General features: G+C 39.7%; 5 protein-coding genes across 5 annotated transcripts; 4 read left to right on the top strand and 1 right to left on the bottom strand.

Moving 5' to 3' along the window:
* The first annotated feature begins 429 nt into the window (after positions 1-429).
* LOC122665057 (short-chain dehydrogenase reductase ATA1) lies at positions 430-1,302 on the top strand. The gene has a single exon (XM_043861112.1). It carries the CDS (start codon positions 452-454, stop codon positions 1,259-1,261), a length of 810 nt encoding a protein of 269 aa, XP_043717047.1. The 5' UTR covers positions 430-451; the 3' UTR covers positions 1,262-1,302.
* A 380-nt stretch (positions 1,303-1,682) lies between these two features.
* On the top strand, positions 1,683-2,719 carry LOC122665108 (beta-1,3-galactosyltransferase pvg3-like). The gene has a single exon (XM_043861176.1). The coding sequence runs from the start codon at positions 1,746-1,748 to the stop codon at positions 2,685-2,687; it is 942 nt and encodes a 313-aa protein (XP_043717111.1). The 5' UTR covers positions 1,683-1,745; the 3' UTR covers positions 2,688-2,719.
* Positions 2,720-7,028: 4,309 nt separating this feature from the next.
* On the top strand, positions 7,029-11,777 carry LOC122663696 (glutelin type-D 1-like). Its single transcript, XM_043859323.1, has 3 exons — positions 7,029-7,246; positions 10,754-11,477; positions 11,582-11,777. Exons 1-3 carry the CDS (start codon positions 7,051-7,053, stop codon positions 11,736-11,738), a joined length of 1,077 nt encoding a protein of 358 aa, XP_043715258.1. The 5' UTR covers positions 7,029-7,050; the 3' UTR covers positions 11,739-11,777.
* A 2,384-nt stretch (positions 11,778-14,161) lies between these two features.
* LOC122665893 lies at positions 14,162-15,064 on the bottom strand. The gene has a single exon (XM_043862026.1). It carries the CDS (start codon positions 15,062-15,064, stop codon positions 14,162-14,164), a length of 903 nt encoding a protein of 300 aa, XP_043717961.1.
* Positions 15,065-17,218: 2,154 nt separating this feature from the next.
* Positions 17,219-18,256, top strand: LOC122665892 (pentatricopeptide repeat-containing protein At3g46790, chloroplastic-like). Its single transcript, XM_043862023.1, has one exon. The coding sequence runs from the start codon at positions 17,219-17,221 to the stop codon at positions 18,254-18,256; it is 1,038 nt and encodes a 345-aa protein (XP_043717958.1).
* The last annotated feature ends 1,839 nt before the right edge of the window (positions 18,257-20,095 follow it).

Here is a 20,095-nt window from a genome sequence, read left to right as displayed (position 1 = left end):
TCATTTGTAGAGAATTAGGGCTTGCTCATTGGTAATAACATAAATTCCCTCTTGCCTATTGTAGGTTTCAAGTTGTTGATGCCAATAAAGTTTGGTTCACACCTAACTAACGTTTAAAGAAACAAAGAATCATATTTTTGCATTGTAGTTTCTTCTTTGCAGCTTGAAAGTAGATAATAAGCATGAAGACTGTGATTCTGGTGTCTACACCAGTCAAACTTATATAACAGTTTCAATGAACTATGGAAGTTCGGAAGCAATAATGGATCTGGATGAACACAGCTACAGTTGCCAGAGGTCAGTTTTCTGTTAAAATTTGTGTAAGGAATGTCTGAAATTTACTAGATTTTCACATATGCCCCTGCTGTTCCCCCTCCCTCCAACTCCTCTGCTTTGGACTCAACCATGAAAGATTCAATTAATACAAGGCAAATTGATAACTAACTAGTTGATGTCTTCTAATTTTAGGTTGAAGGGCAAAGTTACAATTATAACAGGTGGTGCAAGAGGGATTGGAGCAACTACAGCCAAGCTGTTTGCACTTAATGGAGCTCATGTTATCATCGCGGATATCCTCGACGAAATCGGTACCAGCCTAGCCGAATCGATAGACGGCCGCTACATACATTGCGATGTGGCAAAGGAATCTGACGTGGAATCAGCGGTCCAGCTGGCATTAACATGGAAAGGACACCTAGACATCATGTTCAACAATGCTGGCATTTCAGGAATGGATGGGAGCATAGCTAACTTGGACATGGATAAGCTAAATGGCCTATTAGCAGTTAACGTTAATGGAATGGTTCATGGGATCAAACAGGCGGCACGAGCCATGATCAAGGCTCAATCAGGGTGCATCATATGTACTTCAAGCTCTGCAGCACTCATGGGTGGTTTAGGTTCTCATGGATACTCATTGTCTAAGGAAGCCATCCTTGGGTTGGCAAAGAGTGCAGCTTGTGAATTAGGGATGTATGGGATCCGTGTGAATTGTATTTCTCCACATGGGATTCCTTCAGAAATGCTTGTCGACGGGTACCGATATGTCTTAAAAGAGCCGGAGATGTCGCTGGATGACTTGCAGAAGCGATTCACGAAAAAGGATAAAGTATTGCGTGGGAGGAATGGCAGCATGGAAGATGTGGCACAAGCTGCCCTCTTTCTTGCTAGTGACGAAGCTGGATTCATAACAGGGCATAATCTGGTGATAGATGGGGGATTCACTACTTGCTTTACTGAATTGAGACTCATGTATCAGTGATGTGCAACTCTCTCTGCATTTCATTGCATTAGCCTAACCCTTAGAAGCTATATTATAATCTACAGTTTTATAAATTTGATCTAAAGAAGCCCTTTTATTGATTTACAATAAATTTCAGTTTCCCCAAATATCTCAAAAGCCATTTTCTTGAACCAAATTGGTTTGGCGCATAAAGCAGGGATACGTTACAATCATAAAGCGACTTTAGTAGTTTGTGAATGGTATGTGTTTGTGTGTGTGTGTCTGAGAGAGAGAGAGAGAGAGAGAGAGAGAGAGGGACACAAGGTCAGTCTCACATGCTACTTTGAACAGCTCTCACAAGGTCTAGCACTTCTTCACATGGAAAGCTCATGAGAAGCGATTATTTTGACAGTAAGGGACTACATGTTACCTTCATAAACCTATTAAAGCAAAGGATATAGGGCAACAAGGAATTCATGACCCTCATTACTTACTACCCAATTCGTCCTTATTGTAAAATACTATGTTTGTGGGTGACTTGATCTACTTGCTTCTCACAACCTCACACAAACACTTGACAAATATAATGCTTGGGAGATGGCTGGTTCTAACTATCTTACCCTGTCTTGCTATATTTCTCTTCTTCTTCTTCTTTAACCTTCATATGAATTCTCCTTTGATGGTGGTGTCTAATAATGCTATTACCTTAAAAAACCCACCTCGCCGACAAGCTCAATTCAGCCTCCTAATAGGAATCCTCACACGCCCAGATGCCTATGACCGCCGCCACTTCCTTCGCCTCATCTATGGCATCCAATCTTCTCCCATTGCTGATATCGACATAAAATTCGTCTTCTGCAACCTCACCAAAGATGATCAACGGGTACTAATCGCACTCGAAATTCTCCGTTTTGATGACATTATCATCCTCAATTGTACTGAGAATATGAACTCTGGGAAGACCTACACCTACTTCTCTTCACTTCCTCGCATCCTCTCCCACAGTTATGACTATGTCATGAAAGCCGACGATGATGTCTTCCTAAGGTTAGTACCATTGGCTGCATCACTTGATCCATTGCCAAGGATAGATTTGTATTATGGTTTTGTCATCCCCTGCAATAGCCTTAATCCATTCGTCGAATACATGTCGGGCATGGGGTTTATATTGTCTTGGGATCTCGTCGAATGGATTGCAGAGTCTAGCATTCCTGCAAATGATACACATGGCCCTGAGGATAAATTGGTCGGAAAATGGTTGAAGATGGGGAAGAAGGCTAAGAACCGGTTTTCAAATAAACCGGCAATGTATGATTATCCAGGGACTAATGGGAGGTGCTCACATGAGCTTATAGCAGATACTGTGGCAGTTCACAGGCTAAAGAGATGGGATCAATGGTTAGCTGCACTAAAATTCTTCAATGTCACCAAGGGGCTTGAACCTTCAAAACTGTACAATATTTGATTGGATTTTGGACTTAAATGTATCTTTTTCAAATACCCAATTCTTTGTTTTAGGGTGAATAGAAATATATTAAAGAAAGAAAAGAGAATTATACACAAATAACACACAATCACCCCAAGCGGGGGAGGGGGAAGAAAGAGAACACAAAGCCTTTTTTTTTCAATCACCCGATTACAATCGGATTTGTCTTTGAATTCCTGTTGAGCAGACTATTTTTTTTTTTTTTTTTTATATATAGATAGGTACCAAGGAGATTTGAACTCATAACCTCTTAATATATAGGATTGACCAAAGACCAAAATCTTAACATAGAAATTAGAAGGAAATTAGAATAAAGGTTCATAATCAGCCGGGCCTTAATCGGGTTGTAATCGGACGGGCTAGGTCGGACCTGGAATTGATCGGTCTAATCGGGTGCCCAACGGGCTAGGACCCCACATTGGGACCGCCCGATTATTAAACATGTAGAGCTTAAATAATCGGGCCGAGCTTTAACCAGGCGGGCTCAATCAGTCCTGCTGGGCTGGACCTAGAACTGACACCCCTACCTCCACGTACGGTGAATGGGATCCCATTCATTGCGTGGAGAGAGAAGCCGGAAAAAAAATATTGAGAGAATATTTTGGAACATACTAAAACCCTAGGAGGGGTTTGTGAACCCTAGGGTGATGGGTGTTGTCCTCTGTGGGTGAAGAGAAGCTTAGTCCTTTTTTTTAAGCTTACCTTAAGCTCATTCGGAAATAAGTATTGGGGGGATGGTTATAATATATGTGTGGCAAAAGATCATTGGGAAACTATCATTTTGGACAATTTTCTTTACCCTAAAGCTCATTTGGACGTCAAGCTCTTAAGCCTTTCTAAGCTACACTTCCATAACACCTTGTCAGCATCTTCATCATTAAGAAATGGCCTAGGAGCATGGCCCCTGCGCCAGCACCCCAGCAAATGAGAGCATGCATGTGGGCTGTTGGCATCAACAAGGAGGGGCAGGGTGATCATTTTGTAAGTCCTTGTGTCCGGGTATAGGGGCACGTTCCCATAATAATAATAAGGGTAAAAGGTTCTCTAAACATTTTCATGGGAAAAAGAAAGTTCTCTGAACATTTGGTGAATTTGCACACTACCATTGATTTTTTTTCTTTTTTGAAATTTACATGTTTAAAATCCGTATCATCTGTTTTCTGTTTTTTTACTGCTCTCTGCTTTTTTTTTATCTTTTTATTGACTCCCCCCATTTGCAATTTTTTTACCGTTAATACCCGTAACGTCAGTTTTTTTTTTTTGTCATTCTCATTTTTGCAAATTATGGTTGCACCCCTAATTTCTACCATTTCTATCTGATATATCTTATTAAAGGAATATCTATTGTCAAGATCTATCTACAAATGTTTATGTAATCTCTCTTATTAATTTATTTGTAAAGAAGTTGTATTTATAATGAATTAGTTAGAGCACAAAGGTTATCTGCACCGTTAGAAAATTTGAAACTAATTAAGCATATATTAGGTCTAAAATATTTAGAAAATTCAAACTTTGGTTAGATAATGTTGTCATTGTCACGTCAACCTGTTCTATGTTACTTCTTTTCTTTTTGGTAGATCTATGTTACTTCACTATCCCTCCTTTTCCTTTCTCCTTTCTCCCTTCATTGTTTAATAGCCGCCGCCGCCGCCCCCCCCCCCCCCCCCAACGCTCTCCATTTATGGAGTCCGGCTCACCTCAATCCAGAGGCCCAGAGGGTGGCAGTGGATTCCAAGTAGGTGGGCAATATGGTCCCAAGGACTGTCCTTGTACATAGACGTGAGTCAAACTCCATTTATGATCTGTATAGTTTTATGGGATCATTATCGTCTTCGGTTTTCTGTTCGGTACAGTTATTCGGTTCCTCTCATAGGGGTTAAAAATGACGATCTAACCCTCAGCCCGAATGAGGTTAAATCGTCATTTCCACCTCTCTATGAGAGGAACTGGACAACCATACCAAGCAAAAAATAATTCTAGTTTTATGTCATTCACCTGTATATGCATATATCCTTTAGTGGTCCTTAAATATTAAAAGATTATTCTACCAAACAAATGTTTCTATGAGTTTGGAGTAATTTTGTATCAACAAATATTGTATGGTAAAACAGGAAAAAAAATGTTTGGTGGTGGTGGCGGTGGAGGTTGTGGTGGTGGGATGGCTGTGGTGGTGCAACGGTGGCAAAGGTGGTGGTGGCGGTGGTGGTGGTGGTGGTTGTGGAGGCAATTGTACACATTTTGGTTTTCAGGCTGTGTTTCTGGTTTTTTTTTTTTTTTTTTTTTGGTGTTTCTCAAAACCGTATCAAATCCATTTCTATTACCCGGTTCGTTTAAAAAAACATACAAAAACAGATTGAACAATACATACAAGATCTGTTCCATTTTTGTCCACAAAAATAGTGACAACACCAATTGTTGGAAGGCCACCATAGAAACCCTTAATCAGTGGACATCCAAAAATGAGATGGTTTAGTCACAATTAATTAGGAGTTGGTTAGGTAGCTGGTTAAGTAGCTGAATTCGGAGTCCTAGCATTTCCTTGAAGAAAATGTTAATGACAAGATGAGCATCATATTAATGGAACCCATTACCCAACCATATAGTCAAATGAGCAAAACCCATCACATATTCACATGGATCATACATTCTGATTTCAGCTGGGAAAAAGAACTCTTCGGTAGACCAATATTCCCATGAGTCTATCTCTCCTCCCCATATGAAAAGACACATCTATCCCTTTATTTTGAGGATGAGAGAGATATTTACATGGGACATATCAATACATATTGAGTCCTATTTGGATTCAACTTCTTCTCACACATCACATTAAATCCACGATTATTGTATGTGAGACTCCAAGAGTGATTCAAAGTTCAAACTCTAGGGTCGTTATCGCTCTTGGAGTCTCACATACAACAATCCTCGGTAAGTGATGTGTAAGAAGATATTGAATCCAAATAGGACTCAATATGAACCGATAGGACACCATTACTAGACATAAAACTATTTCTCACACAATAATTAACACGTGAAGTTTTTGTCGGTGCCTAACAATGATCCGTACTAAATAGAATCCAATATAATTGTAAGTATTTTGGTTCATATTTTTATCTGTATGTTTGTGATGAATATTTGGTATTTGTATGCTTTGGAATAAATATCAAGTTATTTTTAGGGAAAAGTAATGCTAATTGGTACGTGTTGTGCCTGGGTGTGTACTTGCGCTTAGACACGGCCCAGCACAAAAAGACTGATGCTGCCCCTGGTCCTTTCCACCTTTTCACAAGGCAGCGCCAATCTTTTTCGTGTTTGCTGTGTCTGGGCATAGGTACACACGCTCAGAAACAGCACCGGTTAGCGTTATTTATCCCTTATTTTTATATAGTTAGGAATACATATTTGGTTATTATATACATGATTGGTAAATTCTTTTGAATTTTGGACATTGTAATAACGCCTTGAACCAATTAGGAACCAATTAGGAATTAGAACCGTTCCTCACATTAATTAATAGTCAAGCCATTAATTTTCATAAATCCAGCCTTATGTTTAGTCCAAATACTCATGAAAGAATAAAGAGATGGTTTGCTAGAATTCTTAAGGTGAAGCATGGCGATGGACCATCAAAGTATTTGGGATTACCTACACACTTTGGGGTAACCAAAAAGAGGTCTTTGATGATATCAAGGAAAGTAAGAAGGGGGGGGGGGGGGGGGGGGGGGGGGGGGGGGGGGGGGGGGGGGGGGGGGGGGGGGGGGGGGGGGGGGGGTGGGAAAGGGGGGGGGGGGGGGGGGGGGGGGGGGGGGGGGGGGGGGGGGGGGGGGGGGGGGGGGGGGGGGGGGGGGGGGGGGGGGGGGGGGGGGGGGGGGGGGGGGGGGTTTGAATTTCAATTTTGAAACCGATTAGATAAACGACTCAATTCTATTCCTAACAGGATTTGAAGGATTGAGAATTAGATCGATAAATTGAGCAATTTGGATTGGAATCGGTCGTGACCAATCCAGCTGATCCCTACTAATTCAATTCCGATCAATTTCGAGCAGCTCAGATCTACCCCCAATTCCAATGTTATGCATAAAGTCACGTTTAAAAGAAAAGAAAAAAAGGTAAATGACACTTAAGAGCAACCAACTTTAGTGAAACTGTATGTAGGATATCCAACATTGCTAACAGCTGCTAGCTTAGTTTGTTGAGTTCATGCCCCTCCTCTCAGTTGTTTTTCTTCAATTATTTTGGTTGTTGAAACATAGCGTTGTAGAAACTGATGCCTTTCATTAAATCAATAAACATAGCGTTGGAAAAATAGGTGTCGAGCTATTTTTCCGCAGGTTTAGTGGCATCCATGGAGTTAGAATTAGGACCCAAGATTGCCCAGAAGGCTTTTGAAGGAGAAGGTGGATCTTACTATAGCTGGACAAGTGCTGAACTTCCCATACTTAGCCAAGCTAAGGTTGGTGCAGGGAAGCTCATTCTACACCCCCTTGGTCTAGCTTTACCCCACTATTCTGATACCTCTAAGATTGGCATGGTAGTTCAAGGTAACTCTTTACATGCCCTGAAATTCTTGTTCTCTATTTCCCTTTTCATGTAAATCATCGTTTATAAATCTTATAATTTTATTTAGTTTATACTTTATAGTAGAGACCACTTGCAGATATTCAAAAATGTGAAAAACAACATTGCTTGGTCGCGTGGCTCCGGTGCCTGGATTTAGAAGCTAATCTATTGGATAATTGTTTTGTTTTAACCTTTTAACAATCCTACAATTAAGCTGTAATTTTATTGTTCATTTTAATATATTTCTGACAAGTGACATTATGAAGGAAAAGAACATTACCTAGTCGCTTGGCCTCTGTAGGCCGGATACAAGATCGCACAAAATTATTGACCCTCTTCCCAGTGAAATAAAAATTCTCATCTATGTTAATGCCCTTGCAGGTACTTTCATGAACCTGTGCTGGCGCAGGGATTACACAATCAGCACTTCCCCATATGTTATATTCCTAAAAGAAAATGTTCTCATTTTCTGAAAACAATTTAGGTTTTTTTTTTCCCTCATTTTTTTACCCTGAATTTGTGCTTCAATTCTCAGAAACACTGGTCATTCCCATTTCCATTCACAAGTTAGCCCAATGACCCCTGGCCACAAGGATAAAATAGAACTTTTATAATAAACCTTATAGATTTAGGAAAATCCAAAACAAAACAAAAAAAAAACCCTACCTGATAGCATGGTGTCTGTGCCGAGACATAATGGCAAAATGACCACCCCACCCCATGAATGTGTCCCCTGCACACTGGCACAAGGGCATGAATCCCAATGATGGTTTGAGGAATCAGTATCAAATTAGCCATATCGATATCGGTGGAAATCGATATCAATTCCTGATCGATCCCGTATCAATGGATCTAGGGGTGCAAGTTTGGCCCTGTAGGCCCGAACCTGCCCTGGCCCTCCCTGAGCCTGAACAAGGCCTGGGTTGAGATACCATAGCACTCCAGGCAGGTCAGGGTTGGGAATTTCTGGCCTTGAGTTAGAGTCAAGCAGGGCCAGGGTCCAGCCCGACCCTATCTTCTTGTTTATGGAGTGTCCACTGTCCAGTGGCTTTGAATTTCAATTTCAAATGTTTCTGTTGAATTCTGATATGATATGTCAAAAGTCTATGTTGTTCTATAGGTATTTGTAATCACAAGGGTGGGCATGATGAGCATAGATCTTTTTAACAGATGTTTGAGTATCAATATTTTTTCATTTGTAATTAGTAAATCCTTTATTTGAGTTAGGGAGTTCTAATCATCCTACCAATCTGGTGGTTTAGCTACTTCAAAAGGCCCAGATCAGTACTCCTCATGCCTACGGGTATTTAGTGTCTAGGGCCAATAAGGTCAGCCCGGCCCGACCCTGAGGGCGATCAGGGTTAGATTTTTTTGGCCCTGAGTCAGGGTTGGGCTGGGGTTTTAAAAAGCCCGGCCCAACCCTACCCTTTTACAAGAGTAAAAAATTGTAAAATAAATCCAATTTTTTTGAAGAAAAAAGGGATAAATCTGTCCGATCTAGACTAATACAAACCAATCCGGACTGATACTGGTGAAGACCGATACCGATTATGATTACTAAAAAGGAAAATTACATGATTAGCTACTTTTGGATTTTTATTTGCAAAACTGTCCACCCTATGCTTGAATTAACAAAAATAGACAAAAATAAGTTAAGGTTTACAAAACTGGATAAAATAGTGTCTCTCCCTCCCACACTTACTTTTTTAGATATTTTTACCCCTGCCATTGCTTTCTCGCCCAAGCATCCTCTGTTCCCTGCAACCCCACCCCTGTCCCAGCCACCGCCATTCTCTACTACCCCAAGTAACAAAGAAAAAAAAAAAAAAAGAGATTTTTTCAGAGGGGATCTGCCAAGGAAGACAAAGGATGAAGGAGAATCACTATTTTGTCTAGTTTTGTAAAACTAAACTTGTTTTTATCTATTTCTGTTATCTCAAACATAGGATGGACAGTTTTGTAAATAAAAACCCAAAAATAACTAATCATGTAATTTTCCCTTGCTAAAACCCTGATGTGGAACACGGGGTTCTTAGAACTGGGAATTCTTTGTTTCAATGGGATCCACCCACGTGGACCTGTGGGGTCTACTGTACATGAATTCTGTCGGCATATAACTATATAAGTGTGCCAAACACCATCCGGGATATCCTGGACGTCCGATGGGAATCCAAGCCGTTTCCTATCAAGAATTTTAACTTTTACCAATCCTTGATTGGAAATTTGGATACGGCGTTTTGTTCAACATTGATTGGTATAGACTGTAAAAGAATGCCCATCATGGGCCTCAACAGAAAATCTATCCATATGGCCCATTATTGTACCCATTACAAACGTAGGCTCTTTCCATTTTTTTTTTTTTTTGGGTGCAATTCAAGGGCCCACCGGCCATCAACCTCAACAGGATCCCACAAGGAGGCAATGAGGGGACCCATAAGGGGTCAAATATGGTACCCAAAGGCTCCACTTCTTGGAAAGCAATTAAATGTGGACTAGGTGTCGCTAAGGAGACTTGAACCACCGATATAGCGCCTGACGCAGTTCTCCCAGGGAGTAGCAAACCACCAGGGCAAGCCCTGGATCGACGCCCATTCCAGTTGATATAGGCATAATGGGGAAAAAATTTATTGCTACCTGAACTCATAGCCAAAAAAATGGAATAACTTACTAACCCCTTTTCACAAATACCTTCCTAGGTTTTTGTATTTTCTAAAATACCCTTTGAGATTCAATTTCCTTGGTTGCGAGCCCAGGTAGCAGGAATGTTCCTGGAACTGGGTAGCAGCCAAATTTCATCAGGAATAATGGGGAAAAAATTTTGCTGCTACCCAGATTGCAGGAATGTTCCTACTACCTGGGCTTGCACCCTCCTCTTAGGGTTCACTAATACCCTCCTAGGTTATAGTATTTTCCAAAATACCGTTTTTTTATTCCATTTCTTTGGCTGTAAACCGAGTAATAATAACATTCCTTCAACCCTGGTAGCAGCAAAATTTCGCCCGCTTAATGGCATATTATTATTTGATTGAGGTTCTTCTTTGCTTGTGTTATGTATGTCTTGAATTCTTGTACCTGTCTCGACAAATGACCCACTCTGACATTTTTTGTGGCAACTCGAATGGAACTTTTTCTGAGATCTGTGATGATAGTGGAGGGCTTGGCCGCTTGGGCCAATAGGATCGACCCGATCCAATGGAAGAGTATTTATATTCTTTATTCCCTTTGTTTGAAAGTGAGTGAGATTTGGGGTTTTTCGATTTAGGGCTTCTGGGATAAAACAACAGCGTCGATTTGGGTGTTCTTGAGAGATCTCCATTGTAACTTTCTCCGATGTTCATAGTGAAACATCTTCAGCTTCGCCCATGGATGTAGCACATCATATTGGTGTGTGAACCACGTTAAATCTTTGTGTCATCTTGCTCTGTTTTTCGTTTCTGTTCGTGTTTTGTTTGGTGTTAGTTCTAACAACTTGTGATCAACTCTCATAGGAAAGGGAAGAATTGGAATGATATTTCCAAAAGCTTCACAACAGAAGGTGGTGGAGATTGAGGAAGGTGATGTTATACCTGTACCACTTGCTTCTGTTTCATGGTGGTTAAACGATGGCGAGTCCAAATTGATTGTAATCTTCTTAGGTGACACATCTAAGGCTCACAGTCCGGGCAATTTCACATATTTCTTATTAGCCGGAGCCAAGGGAATCTTCACTGGTTTCTCGACCGACTTTGTTAGTAGAGCTTGTGATTTAGATGAAGAAGAAACAAATAAGGTTGTGAAAAGCCAACATGGTGTCTTAATTGTCAAGCTTAAAGAAGGAACCAACATGCCTCAGCCTTCCAAAGCTAACAAACAAGAAGTAATCTTTAACATTGAGGCTGCATTGCCGGACATTAATGTTAAAAATGGTGGACAAGTGGTGGTTCTATCAAACAAGAAATTTCCATTATTGGGAGAAGTTGGGTTGAGTGTCAAGCATGTAAAACTTGATGCTAATGCAATGTGTGCACCAGAATTCTCCTCAGATTCAGCAGTTCAAGTGATCTACATTGTCAAAGGCAGTGGCAGAGTACAAGTTGTGGGCATTAACAGTGAACGCGTCTTGGACACAACGGTTAAAGATGGTGATTTGTTCGTCGTGCCAAGCGTCTTTGTGGTCAGTACAGTTGCTGGAGATGAAGGAATTGAGTGGTTCTCTATGGCTACCACAACACAGTAACGACTCTTTAAATGCTTCTAAATCATTATTGTTTTTATAATGATTTTAACTTGCATTTGTATGCAACACTGACTAACAATCTTCCATGGTTTTCTCTCAGGCCTTTCTTCAGTCACTTGGTTGGGAAGACATCACTGTGGAAAACTCTCTCTCCACAAGTTCTCCAAGCTTCTTTGAATCTCACTCTTGAGGAAGCTGAAATTTTTAGTTCGAAGATGAGCAAGAATTCCGTTTTAATCCCTGCGCCGCCGATGTAATTGTTCAATGGAAAAAAAATTAGAAAATAATAAGAAATAAAGTATGAATCAAATCTTCAGCAGAAATAAATAAATAAAGCATTAACCAATACAAAGGTGTTATGAAGGAAGTGGCCAGTGGGTTCCCTACACTGATTGTACTTAAAAGGATTTCTCACTACACTGCTAATTGTAATTCGTTAATAGCTTTGACTTGATTCATTATAGTGTTCATTACCCACAAAAAAAAAAAAAAAAAAAAACAGAGTGTGAGATCTTTATAAGGAAGGACTAAACAAGAGAAGCTTTACAACAAAAGGTAAAGGGAAATATTATAGAGAACATATTACGGCTACTAAAATCAATTTAAAATAGTTTGTTGGTGCAAAAGAAAGTCATTTAAGTATCGGCATCAAATTGAATCGCTTGTTCAACACAAGTTAGGTAATGGAACTTCTACTTTGTTTTGGCTTGACGCTTGGTACCTAAAAAGGATCTATTTAATAGAAGTGGGGATTGTATCCAATATGATGCGGGATCCAATAGACTGGTCTTTGTGCAATCCATTTTGATTGATGGGAGGTGGAATCATAAACTAGCCACCTCTTCAGATCTTGACCAAGTCTAGGGCTAGTTAGACAACATTCCTTGGTGGAATGGGTGAAGGGAGGATTCAATCATATGGAAGGGATCCCCCTCTGGTACCTTCTTTACTAGATCAGCCTGGGACATAATGAGGATGCATTCTCCTAAGATGGATTGGGCTGATATTCCTAGGCACTCGACAACCACTTGGAGATGTCTGATAAATGGGCTACCTACCAAAGACCAGTTTCGTAAAAGAAATTTGTTGGTGTTCCCCTTTATTGCTTCTGCTAAGCACGGTTGGAGACCAGAGATCGTCTATTTTTTGAATGCCCATTTACTAGACAGATTTAGGGAGTTATCTTGAAACTTTGTTCTCCTTCATGAAGGGTGGAGATTAATGCTTTCTTGGAGGCTAGATAGATGGACAAGTCTATTAAATGTGATTCGATTGGTGGTATTGTGAAGCTTGCAGTATGTGCTACTATTGGTCATATATGAAAGGAGAGAAAATTTTATATCTTCAGTAGGGGTGTCAATTCCAGGCCTGGCCCGGTCCGTTACTAAACATGTCTGGCTACATTTAGTAATTGGACGGTCCTAGTGATGTTTGATTTTATCACATCCAAAATTTTTTTTTTCAAAACCCCTAGTGATGTTTGACTTTGTCACATTCAAAATTTTTTTTCTTGGGCCCATACCATGTGGCAAATATAGACGATTTAGGATTGGTCCAGAGAGTGTTTCAAACAGAATATTTTGGGTTGGGGAATGGAATTTTCTTTCTCTGATCATGACTCTTCCTATCATGAGCTAAAATGATTATAAAGCAAAATCACATGCTGCTTATGTCTAGCAAATTTTGGTGACTTTAAGGCTGCGTTTGATAACGGTCTCAAGAACGTTCTTTAGCGTATAGCATTTAACGTCTTTTTCAGCTTTCATTTAATGCATTCTGGGTGCTCCAAAAATTCCTTTTGGTAGTCCCGGATAGGAAGACTATGTTTGGATTGATTTGAATGAAATTTGAAATGAATACCCTTGAAAATATAAAATCCCTTGAAAAATGAAAATATTCAATCTGAAGCCCTTTTTTTTTTGGGTAGAAAAATCTGAAGCCGATCCCTTCTTAACTGTATGTCACCCCTTAGTGAATTAATTAAAGAAATTCTTTGGATTAGGAACAAGTTTTCAACCATTTTCCTAATTTTTATTTTGAAAAACATTGAAATTTATGTATTCCAAAACTTAGCACCTGAGAAGGGTAGGAAGGTCAATTTAAAAGGAAAGAGAGAGAGAGAGAGAGAGAGAGAGAGAGAGAAACCGTGGGTGCTAGCTTAGGATCAGGATCGTCCCCAGGGAGCAGGGAACGCCCAGGGCGCTGCCAGCCGTTGGGTTGTGCCGCACACATCCCTAGACGTGCACAGAGATGTGTGCGGCACAGCTAAACTACTGGATGCCCCCTGGTAGCACCCTGGGCTCACGTCTCCCTAGAGACGAGCTAAATTCGCTAGCTTACGGTACATCGACAGTGTACCGAATCTTTTTCCCAAAATTTTACTTAACAAGTAGAGTTGTTAGGTGAATCACATTGTGGCAATTTTTTTTATGTTTTTGGATAGATCACATCGTGGAAATTAGTTGGCAGCCTGAGAGGATTGACATTGTTCTAACCTCATTATGTGCTAATCATCAGTTCCAAGTGGCGAAACAGATGAAGAAAAGTCGTAGTCAAAGTAAACTAAATTAAGTGCGTAAAATTACAATCTCTTATAACAAATCCAAACAACACATACACAAACTCATTACAAATAGCCTCAATATTAGCGAAAAATATTAACTAATTAATTAACTCAAAATTAACATTCCATCATTCTTTGAGACGGTGTGGCCAAAACATTGCAGGGTGTGAAATCAGATTGGAAAGCATGAACACCAACAATGGTTTCAAATTGAGCCTCCACCACATCAATTTGAACCTCTTTCTTACAATCATACCAAATTAACTTACCAAATCCATACATCAAAGCCACATCAATGGTGTACAAAGCTAATAATCGCTTCCATGGAATTTCTCGATTCAAAACTTCTAAACTCACTCTATATTTCTTCTCCCATAATTGGTTTGAGTAATCCTCCATGATCCAAAGCTCCATCCATGCTTTAGTACTATACATCACTCCATGATCACCTTCACACTCCACCAATTCCTTATCAATGCAAAAATCACTATTCAACATTTCTAAATGTTTTGGAAATGAAATCAATTTCCAATTCTCACAATCAATGTTGAATGCAAGAATCATTTTCTTGTTGTTGATGATAATTTGCCAATGGAAGTAGTAACCTTTAGAAACTACTTCAAGCCCATAAACAAATGTAAACAAAGGCAACTTCTTATACTCATTGTATTTAAGCCAAGCCCATTTCTTGGAATCAAATATCTCCCAATGGGTATATGGACCATTGTGTCTAGACCATGAAAATCGAATTATCTTGAAATGGAAAGAATCATATTGCTTGATAGCCATCTTCATGGTGGTGCAACGAGATTTAGGGTTTGGAAGTTTAACCCATTCTCTAGTAGTGAGTTTACAAACATAGTAAAGAAGGTTTTTGAAATTATTGTTGTTGATGGAACAAAGAAGAACATGAGAGGTAAGGCACGAACCTTCAATCATGACGTTACTAGGCATGAAGTCAAGAGTTATGGAGTGATGAGGGACGATAGATATGAATTTGGTGAAGTATTCTTGACCCATTGTGTAAGGTTTGAGGGATTGAATAATGTAACCTGAGATTGATTGTGTCCTCTCGCAATGGATTCGTTTGAAATTAAAATTGTAAGTGAGAGAGTACCAATCTTTGCACACTAATTTGCATTGTCTCATTAGAGCATTTAGAGACACTCTTGTCAAGATCTCATAAATGAGGTGTTGAGGTAATACCACCATTGATGAACATAGAGAACTGCTGCAGCTTGATTCTTCTTCTTCTTCTTCTTCCAATTGTATGTGATTAGAACTCTTCTTATACAGCTCCATCTAAGGAAAGTTGTGTCACTCTCTCTCGTTTGCGTTTTATATAAACCTCAAAGCTTGGGACAAATCTAAAAAGAAAAAGAAAAGTAAAGCTTGGGGCCAAAGAAAAGAATTAAAGGAATTTTTCTTAAAGTGCCGTGTACCAGTCCGGAATCCGGAGTTGCACAACCAACCACGGCAACCCTAGCGGCCTTTTTTTTCTTCTTTTTTTAAGGATTTTTGACAAATGTCCTCTGAAAATGCCCCCCCCTTACAACTTGTCTAATTGTAAACTATCGTTTACTTTCAAAACATTGTAGCACTTTAGATGTTAGTTTTAAGGAAACTAATGATCAAAATGCCCTCATCTTCCCCAAAGCGATTAGGGTTGAAACTGAAAAAAATTTCCCCACATTGGTTAGGGTTTGAACCCATCTAGAAAGCAAGAGATCATCCGAATGATTATGGGACCCACATCCTTAACTCGATCCCAATCTCCTTTCATGTCGCTTGCTCTTCGAACCTAGATCTAGTAGGGATGTAAATAGATAATCAAAAATTTGAGTTCGATTACTGTGATAAGAATCCGTCCGAACAAAAATCTGAATACTTAATAATAAAAAATTAAGTAAAGGGGAAAGTTTTCATACACGATCATGTAAGTATGCACGATCGTGTCCTGTCTCACAAAGAGTTGGAAAAGTCATAAAATCCCACCCATTAATTAATGCCTTGAAACTCCCACCCTCTCATATACACGGCTTACACAGCGGTGTATGAAAACTTTCCCCTTAAATAAATAATGATTTTGAGGGTTTTTTAAAATTCAACAGGTTCTAGAATATGAGAAAAATAGAACCATGATCTAAGAGATATGGATTGAGAGTGAATTGTATCCGCTAGGGAGGAAGGTCCGGCTTATACATGGCAGAGATGTAACCGGATGATCGAAAATCTGAATTCGATCCGCACTCGAATCCATCCGAATTCGTTTAAAGGTATTCATATTCAGCCAGGTAATATCCAGATCCAATTACATCCGATCCATATCCGAGCTGAATCCGTTCCGTTTAGTGGCTACCTAGATCCTTAATTTTTTTCTATCTTCTTCATGCATAAACTTCTTACCCATTTTAGGACGGTTGAAGGCTTGAAGCACAACAAAACCATGAACCACTCGGGCTAAATCGCTGGAATTAAAGAAAATTTACAGCAGGAGAGCAGTAGAAAACGAAGCTGGGTAGGCTTGGATGTAACATTTGAAAGTTTGATTTTGAAAGTTGAAACCTCTTTCTCTCTCTCTCTCTGGAGTCTGGCCTGCTAAGTGCTAATCGTATAATTCTACTGTTCAAACATGGCTAGGAAACGTTTTTAATTATCATGATTTTGTTTAGAAGAAAACACCCGTCTTTCACTTATCCAAACCATAGCCCTACGTATGGTATACTTCAATTCCACTTCCAACCCAATGGAAGGCAACCCACCAACAACTCTCCTTTCCAAGAACTAGTTCATCGTGGCCATTCTATTAAAGCCTTGCAACTCTATGCCAAACTTTGGAACCATCATGGCTTCAAGCCTGATAACTCCACCTTCCCATACATACTCAAAGCTGCATCTCAACTCAATGACCCAAACACTGGACTAATACTCCATAACCATGCCATCAGAACTGGATTTGATTCCAATCTCTTTGTGACGAACAGCCTTATACTCTTCTATGGCCGCTTTAGTCTACTTGAATCAATGCACTACCTGTTCGATGAAATGCCCCATAGAAACATCGTGTCATGGACCGCAGTTGTATGGGCGTCCACTCAACACAATCGATTCGACCAAGCAATTAAAACTTTCCATGACATGAGGATTGTGGGAATTAAGCCCAATTCCTTTACCATGGCTACCCTCCTTCCAAGCTTCTCTTGTTCTGGAGGATCAATCCAGATTCACAGTTTCTTGATTAAGTGTGGCTTTGAGTCAGATATCTTTGTCTCTACTGCGTTAATTGACACATATGCAAAATGTGGGTTTGTCAACTCAGCTCGGCAGGTCTTCAATGAGATACCCAGTAAAAATGTAGTTTCTTGGAATTCAGTGATCACAAGCTATACCCAGAATGGAAATGCCCAAGAAGCACTCAAACTTTTTGTCGAGTTGCAGACTGCTAGGGACATACGACCAGATTCATATTCCATTGTAACAGCCCTTTGTTCATGTGCCAACTTAGCCTCACTCAGACAGGGGAAGGAGTTACATGGTTATGTATATAGAGCTTGTTTAGGAGGTATAGTCATTGTTGGTAATGGACTCATTCATATGTATGGAAAGTGTGGAGCTTTAGAGCTTTCAGAGATGGTCTTTGATAAGATGCAGGAGAAGGATGTGGGTTCATGGACAGCACTCATTAATTGCTATGGATTAAATGGACAGGGTTCTAAAGCCATTTCTATCTTTGAAAAAATGAAGCAAACATCATCTGTAATCCCCAATCCAGTAACTTGGATTGCAGTTCTCTCAGCGTGCAGTCATTCCCATCTCAAAGAAGATGGGTTCAGGTATTTCAAAGAAATGTCTGCTGATTTTGGTGTGAAACCCAACATGAAGCACTATGTTTGCATGGTGGATATGCTGGGAAGGGCAGGACATTTTCAAGAGGCCTTGAAGTTCATCAATGATATGCCACTTCAAACTAATGCGCAAATATGGCAAGCACTGCTTGGGGCTGCAACAGTTCAAGGGGACACAGCAGTTGCAGAGCTGGCCGCGAAGCAACTTATTAAGTTAGTACCTGAAAATGATGATCTTCAGGTACAGTTAGCAAACATATACGCAAATGCTGGCCGGTGGGATGATGTTGAAAGGTTACGAGGAAGAGTATGTTCCAGGAGACCTCAAAAAAACCCTGGGATAAGCTTGATTCAGGTTGTGCAATAGCAGTAAGCTCCAGACCTATTTATCTTAAAATATGAATAGAGTTTTAATCCTACACCTTTGAATATGAATTTCATCCTTAATCTGGCATTGCCAACCTCCCAAGACTAGAGATTTAGTTATTTAGAAGGCTTGGATACCTATATGCCAGCTTCAAGGGGCCAAACTTAATACAGATGCAGTTCTAACTGAAGGAAAGGGGGGCATTGGCTACATTATTTGCAGGTCGCAACATAATACTATTGGCACAGTATCGAAGCCCACCCACTTCTCTTCAGTGCTTCCAATTTGGAAAGGTCTCCTCCTTTGTATTTCAGAATGAGTGGACAGTGTTCAGCATTGAAACAGACCGCAAGGAGTTGGCCTCTTTCGTCACAACGATCCAATTACCTCCCCCTTTGGAATATTATCAATATCCTCCACAATATTCAGTTTCTAATGCCTCATTTCCGTGATTGTAACTTCCATCATATTCTCAAGGAGATTAACAGTGTGGCTGACTCCTTGACTAGGAAGGCCTTGTCTTTAGCGTGCAAGGCAAATTTACTAATTTCCACTCCTTGGATCTCTGAATTATGTAACTCAGATTCCATGCGATGGACACGTTTTAATAAATAAGTCCATTTCAAAAAAAAAAAACTTTACAGTAAATGACTTCAATCAAATGTACCTGGAAGCTGAAGTAAAAACTTACAACCCTTACTAGAAAATTAGCAGATCTCATGATCTGTCATTTCAGATTTGTTTTGTCGAATTTTCCCGAGCATTGAGGCCTTATACCTGATATATTCTTGTCAAACTGAATTTGAAGGATGCACTGTAGGGAAATTTGGGACACTAGAACAGTGATGGTCTATTCAGCTCTTGAGATGGATCTATAATTGAGCTTCTTCAGGATCCATTGGTGAAGTAAATTCACTAGAGCTGAACTATTGTCTCAAACTAGGATTGGAGCTGGCCATATCTTGAAGTGGTTTTAATCAAAATGTTTTAGAATGAGTGCTAATATATTAAATGGATGAGATGTGCTGTTAATGAATCCATAGTGGTATTTTCTCACTGCATTGGATTTATAAGAACTCTCATACCAAAAAAGGAAAAAGGATTTATAAGAACTCTTGCAGCTGGGCTAAATTGCTCGTTCAAAAATTCAAAAAATGAAAAAATTCTTCTAAAATTTTGACCAACACTCCAAACTCTTAGATATTTTAAGATTTCAAAATTTTTTAAAATTTTGACAAACCAAAATCATAGAAAACGGAATCTTCAGAATATTTTTGGCCAAATTTTAGAACCTTGGTATCATGTTAGATTCGCTGTGTTAAATTCTCCTCACCCCAGACCAGTTAACTTGTTTTAGGTTGGCAGATCATGGCACAAAATGCACATTTTAAAGAAATTTTAAAATTGTGTTCTAACAGTTGGAGTTGTGTTGACAGATTACTGTTTCTTGGTTGAAAAATTAAGACAAAGCATGTTGCCATTAGTTTCTGTTCAAGCAATTGCCAAAGCAAAACAGACTTTTCTCAAAAGCTTTTGGATACCATCTCATGGACCAAGTGGGTGTTTTAGGAGCTATCCCAGGATGCATCATGCATTCCAGGAATATATAGGCTGCAAAGCATACTAGTTCCAAAACAACCCTTAAAATACCACCAAAAGGATAGTACAAGCATTATAGCAGACAGCATTATTTCATCATTTTCAGATGCATGGGATTTATCATTAGGAAATGATACATGGATTTATATCTCGGTAGGTAATTGGATGCCAAGGTGATTACCAAGGAATAATATCTGCAGCTTATCTGCTTTGGAAAAAGAAGAGAAAGATCATCTGCTA

The sequence above is a fragment of the Telopea speciosissima genome, chromosome 6 (genome assembly GCF_018873765.1).
Source record: "Telopea speciosissima isolate NSW1024214 ecotype Mountain lineage chromosome 6, Tspe_v1, whole genome shotgun sequence".
Taxonomy (NCBI): domain Eukaryota; kingdom Viridiplantae; phylum Streptophyta; class Magnoliopsida; order Proteales; family Proteaceae; genus Telopea; species Telopea speciosissima.
Note: the sequence above shows the minus strand (reverse complement) of the source record. Positions and strands in the feature narration are given on the sequence as shown.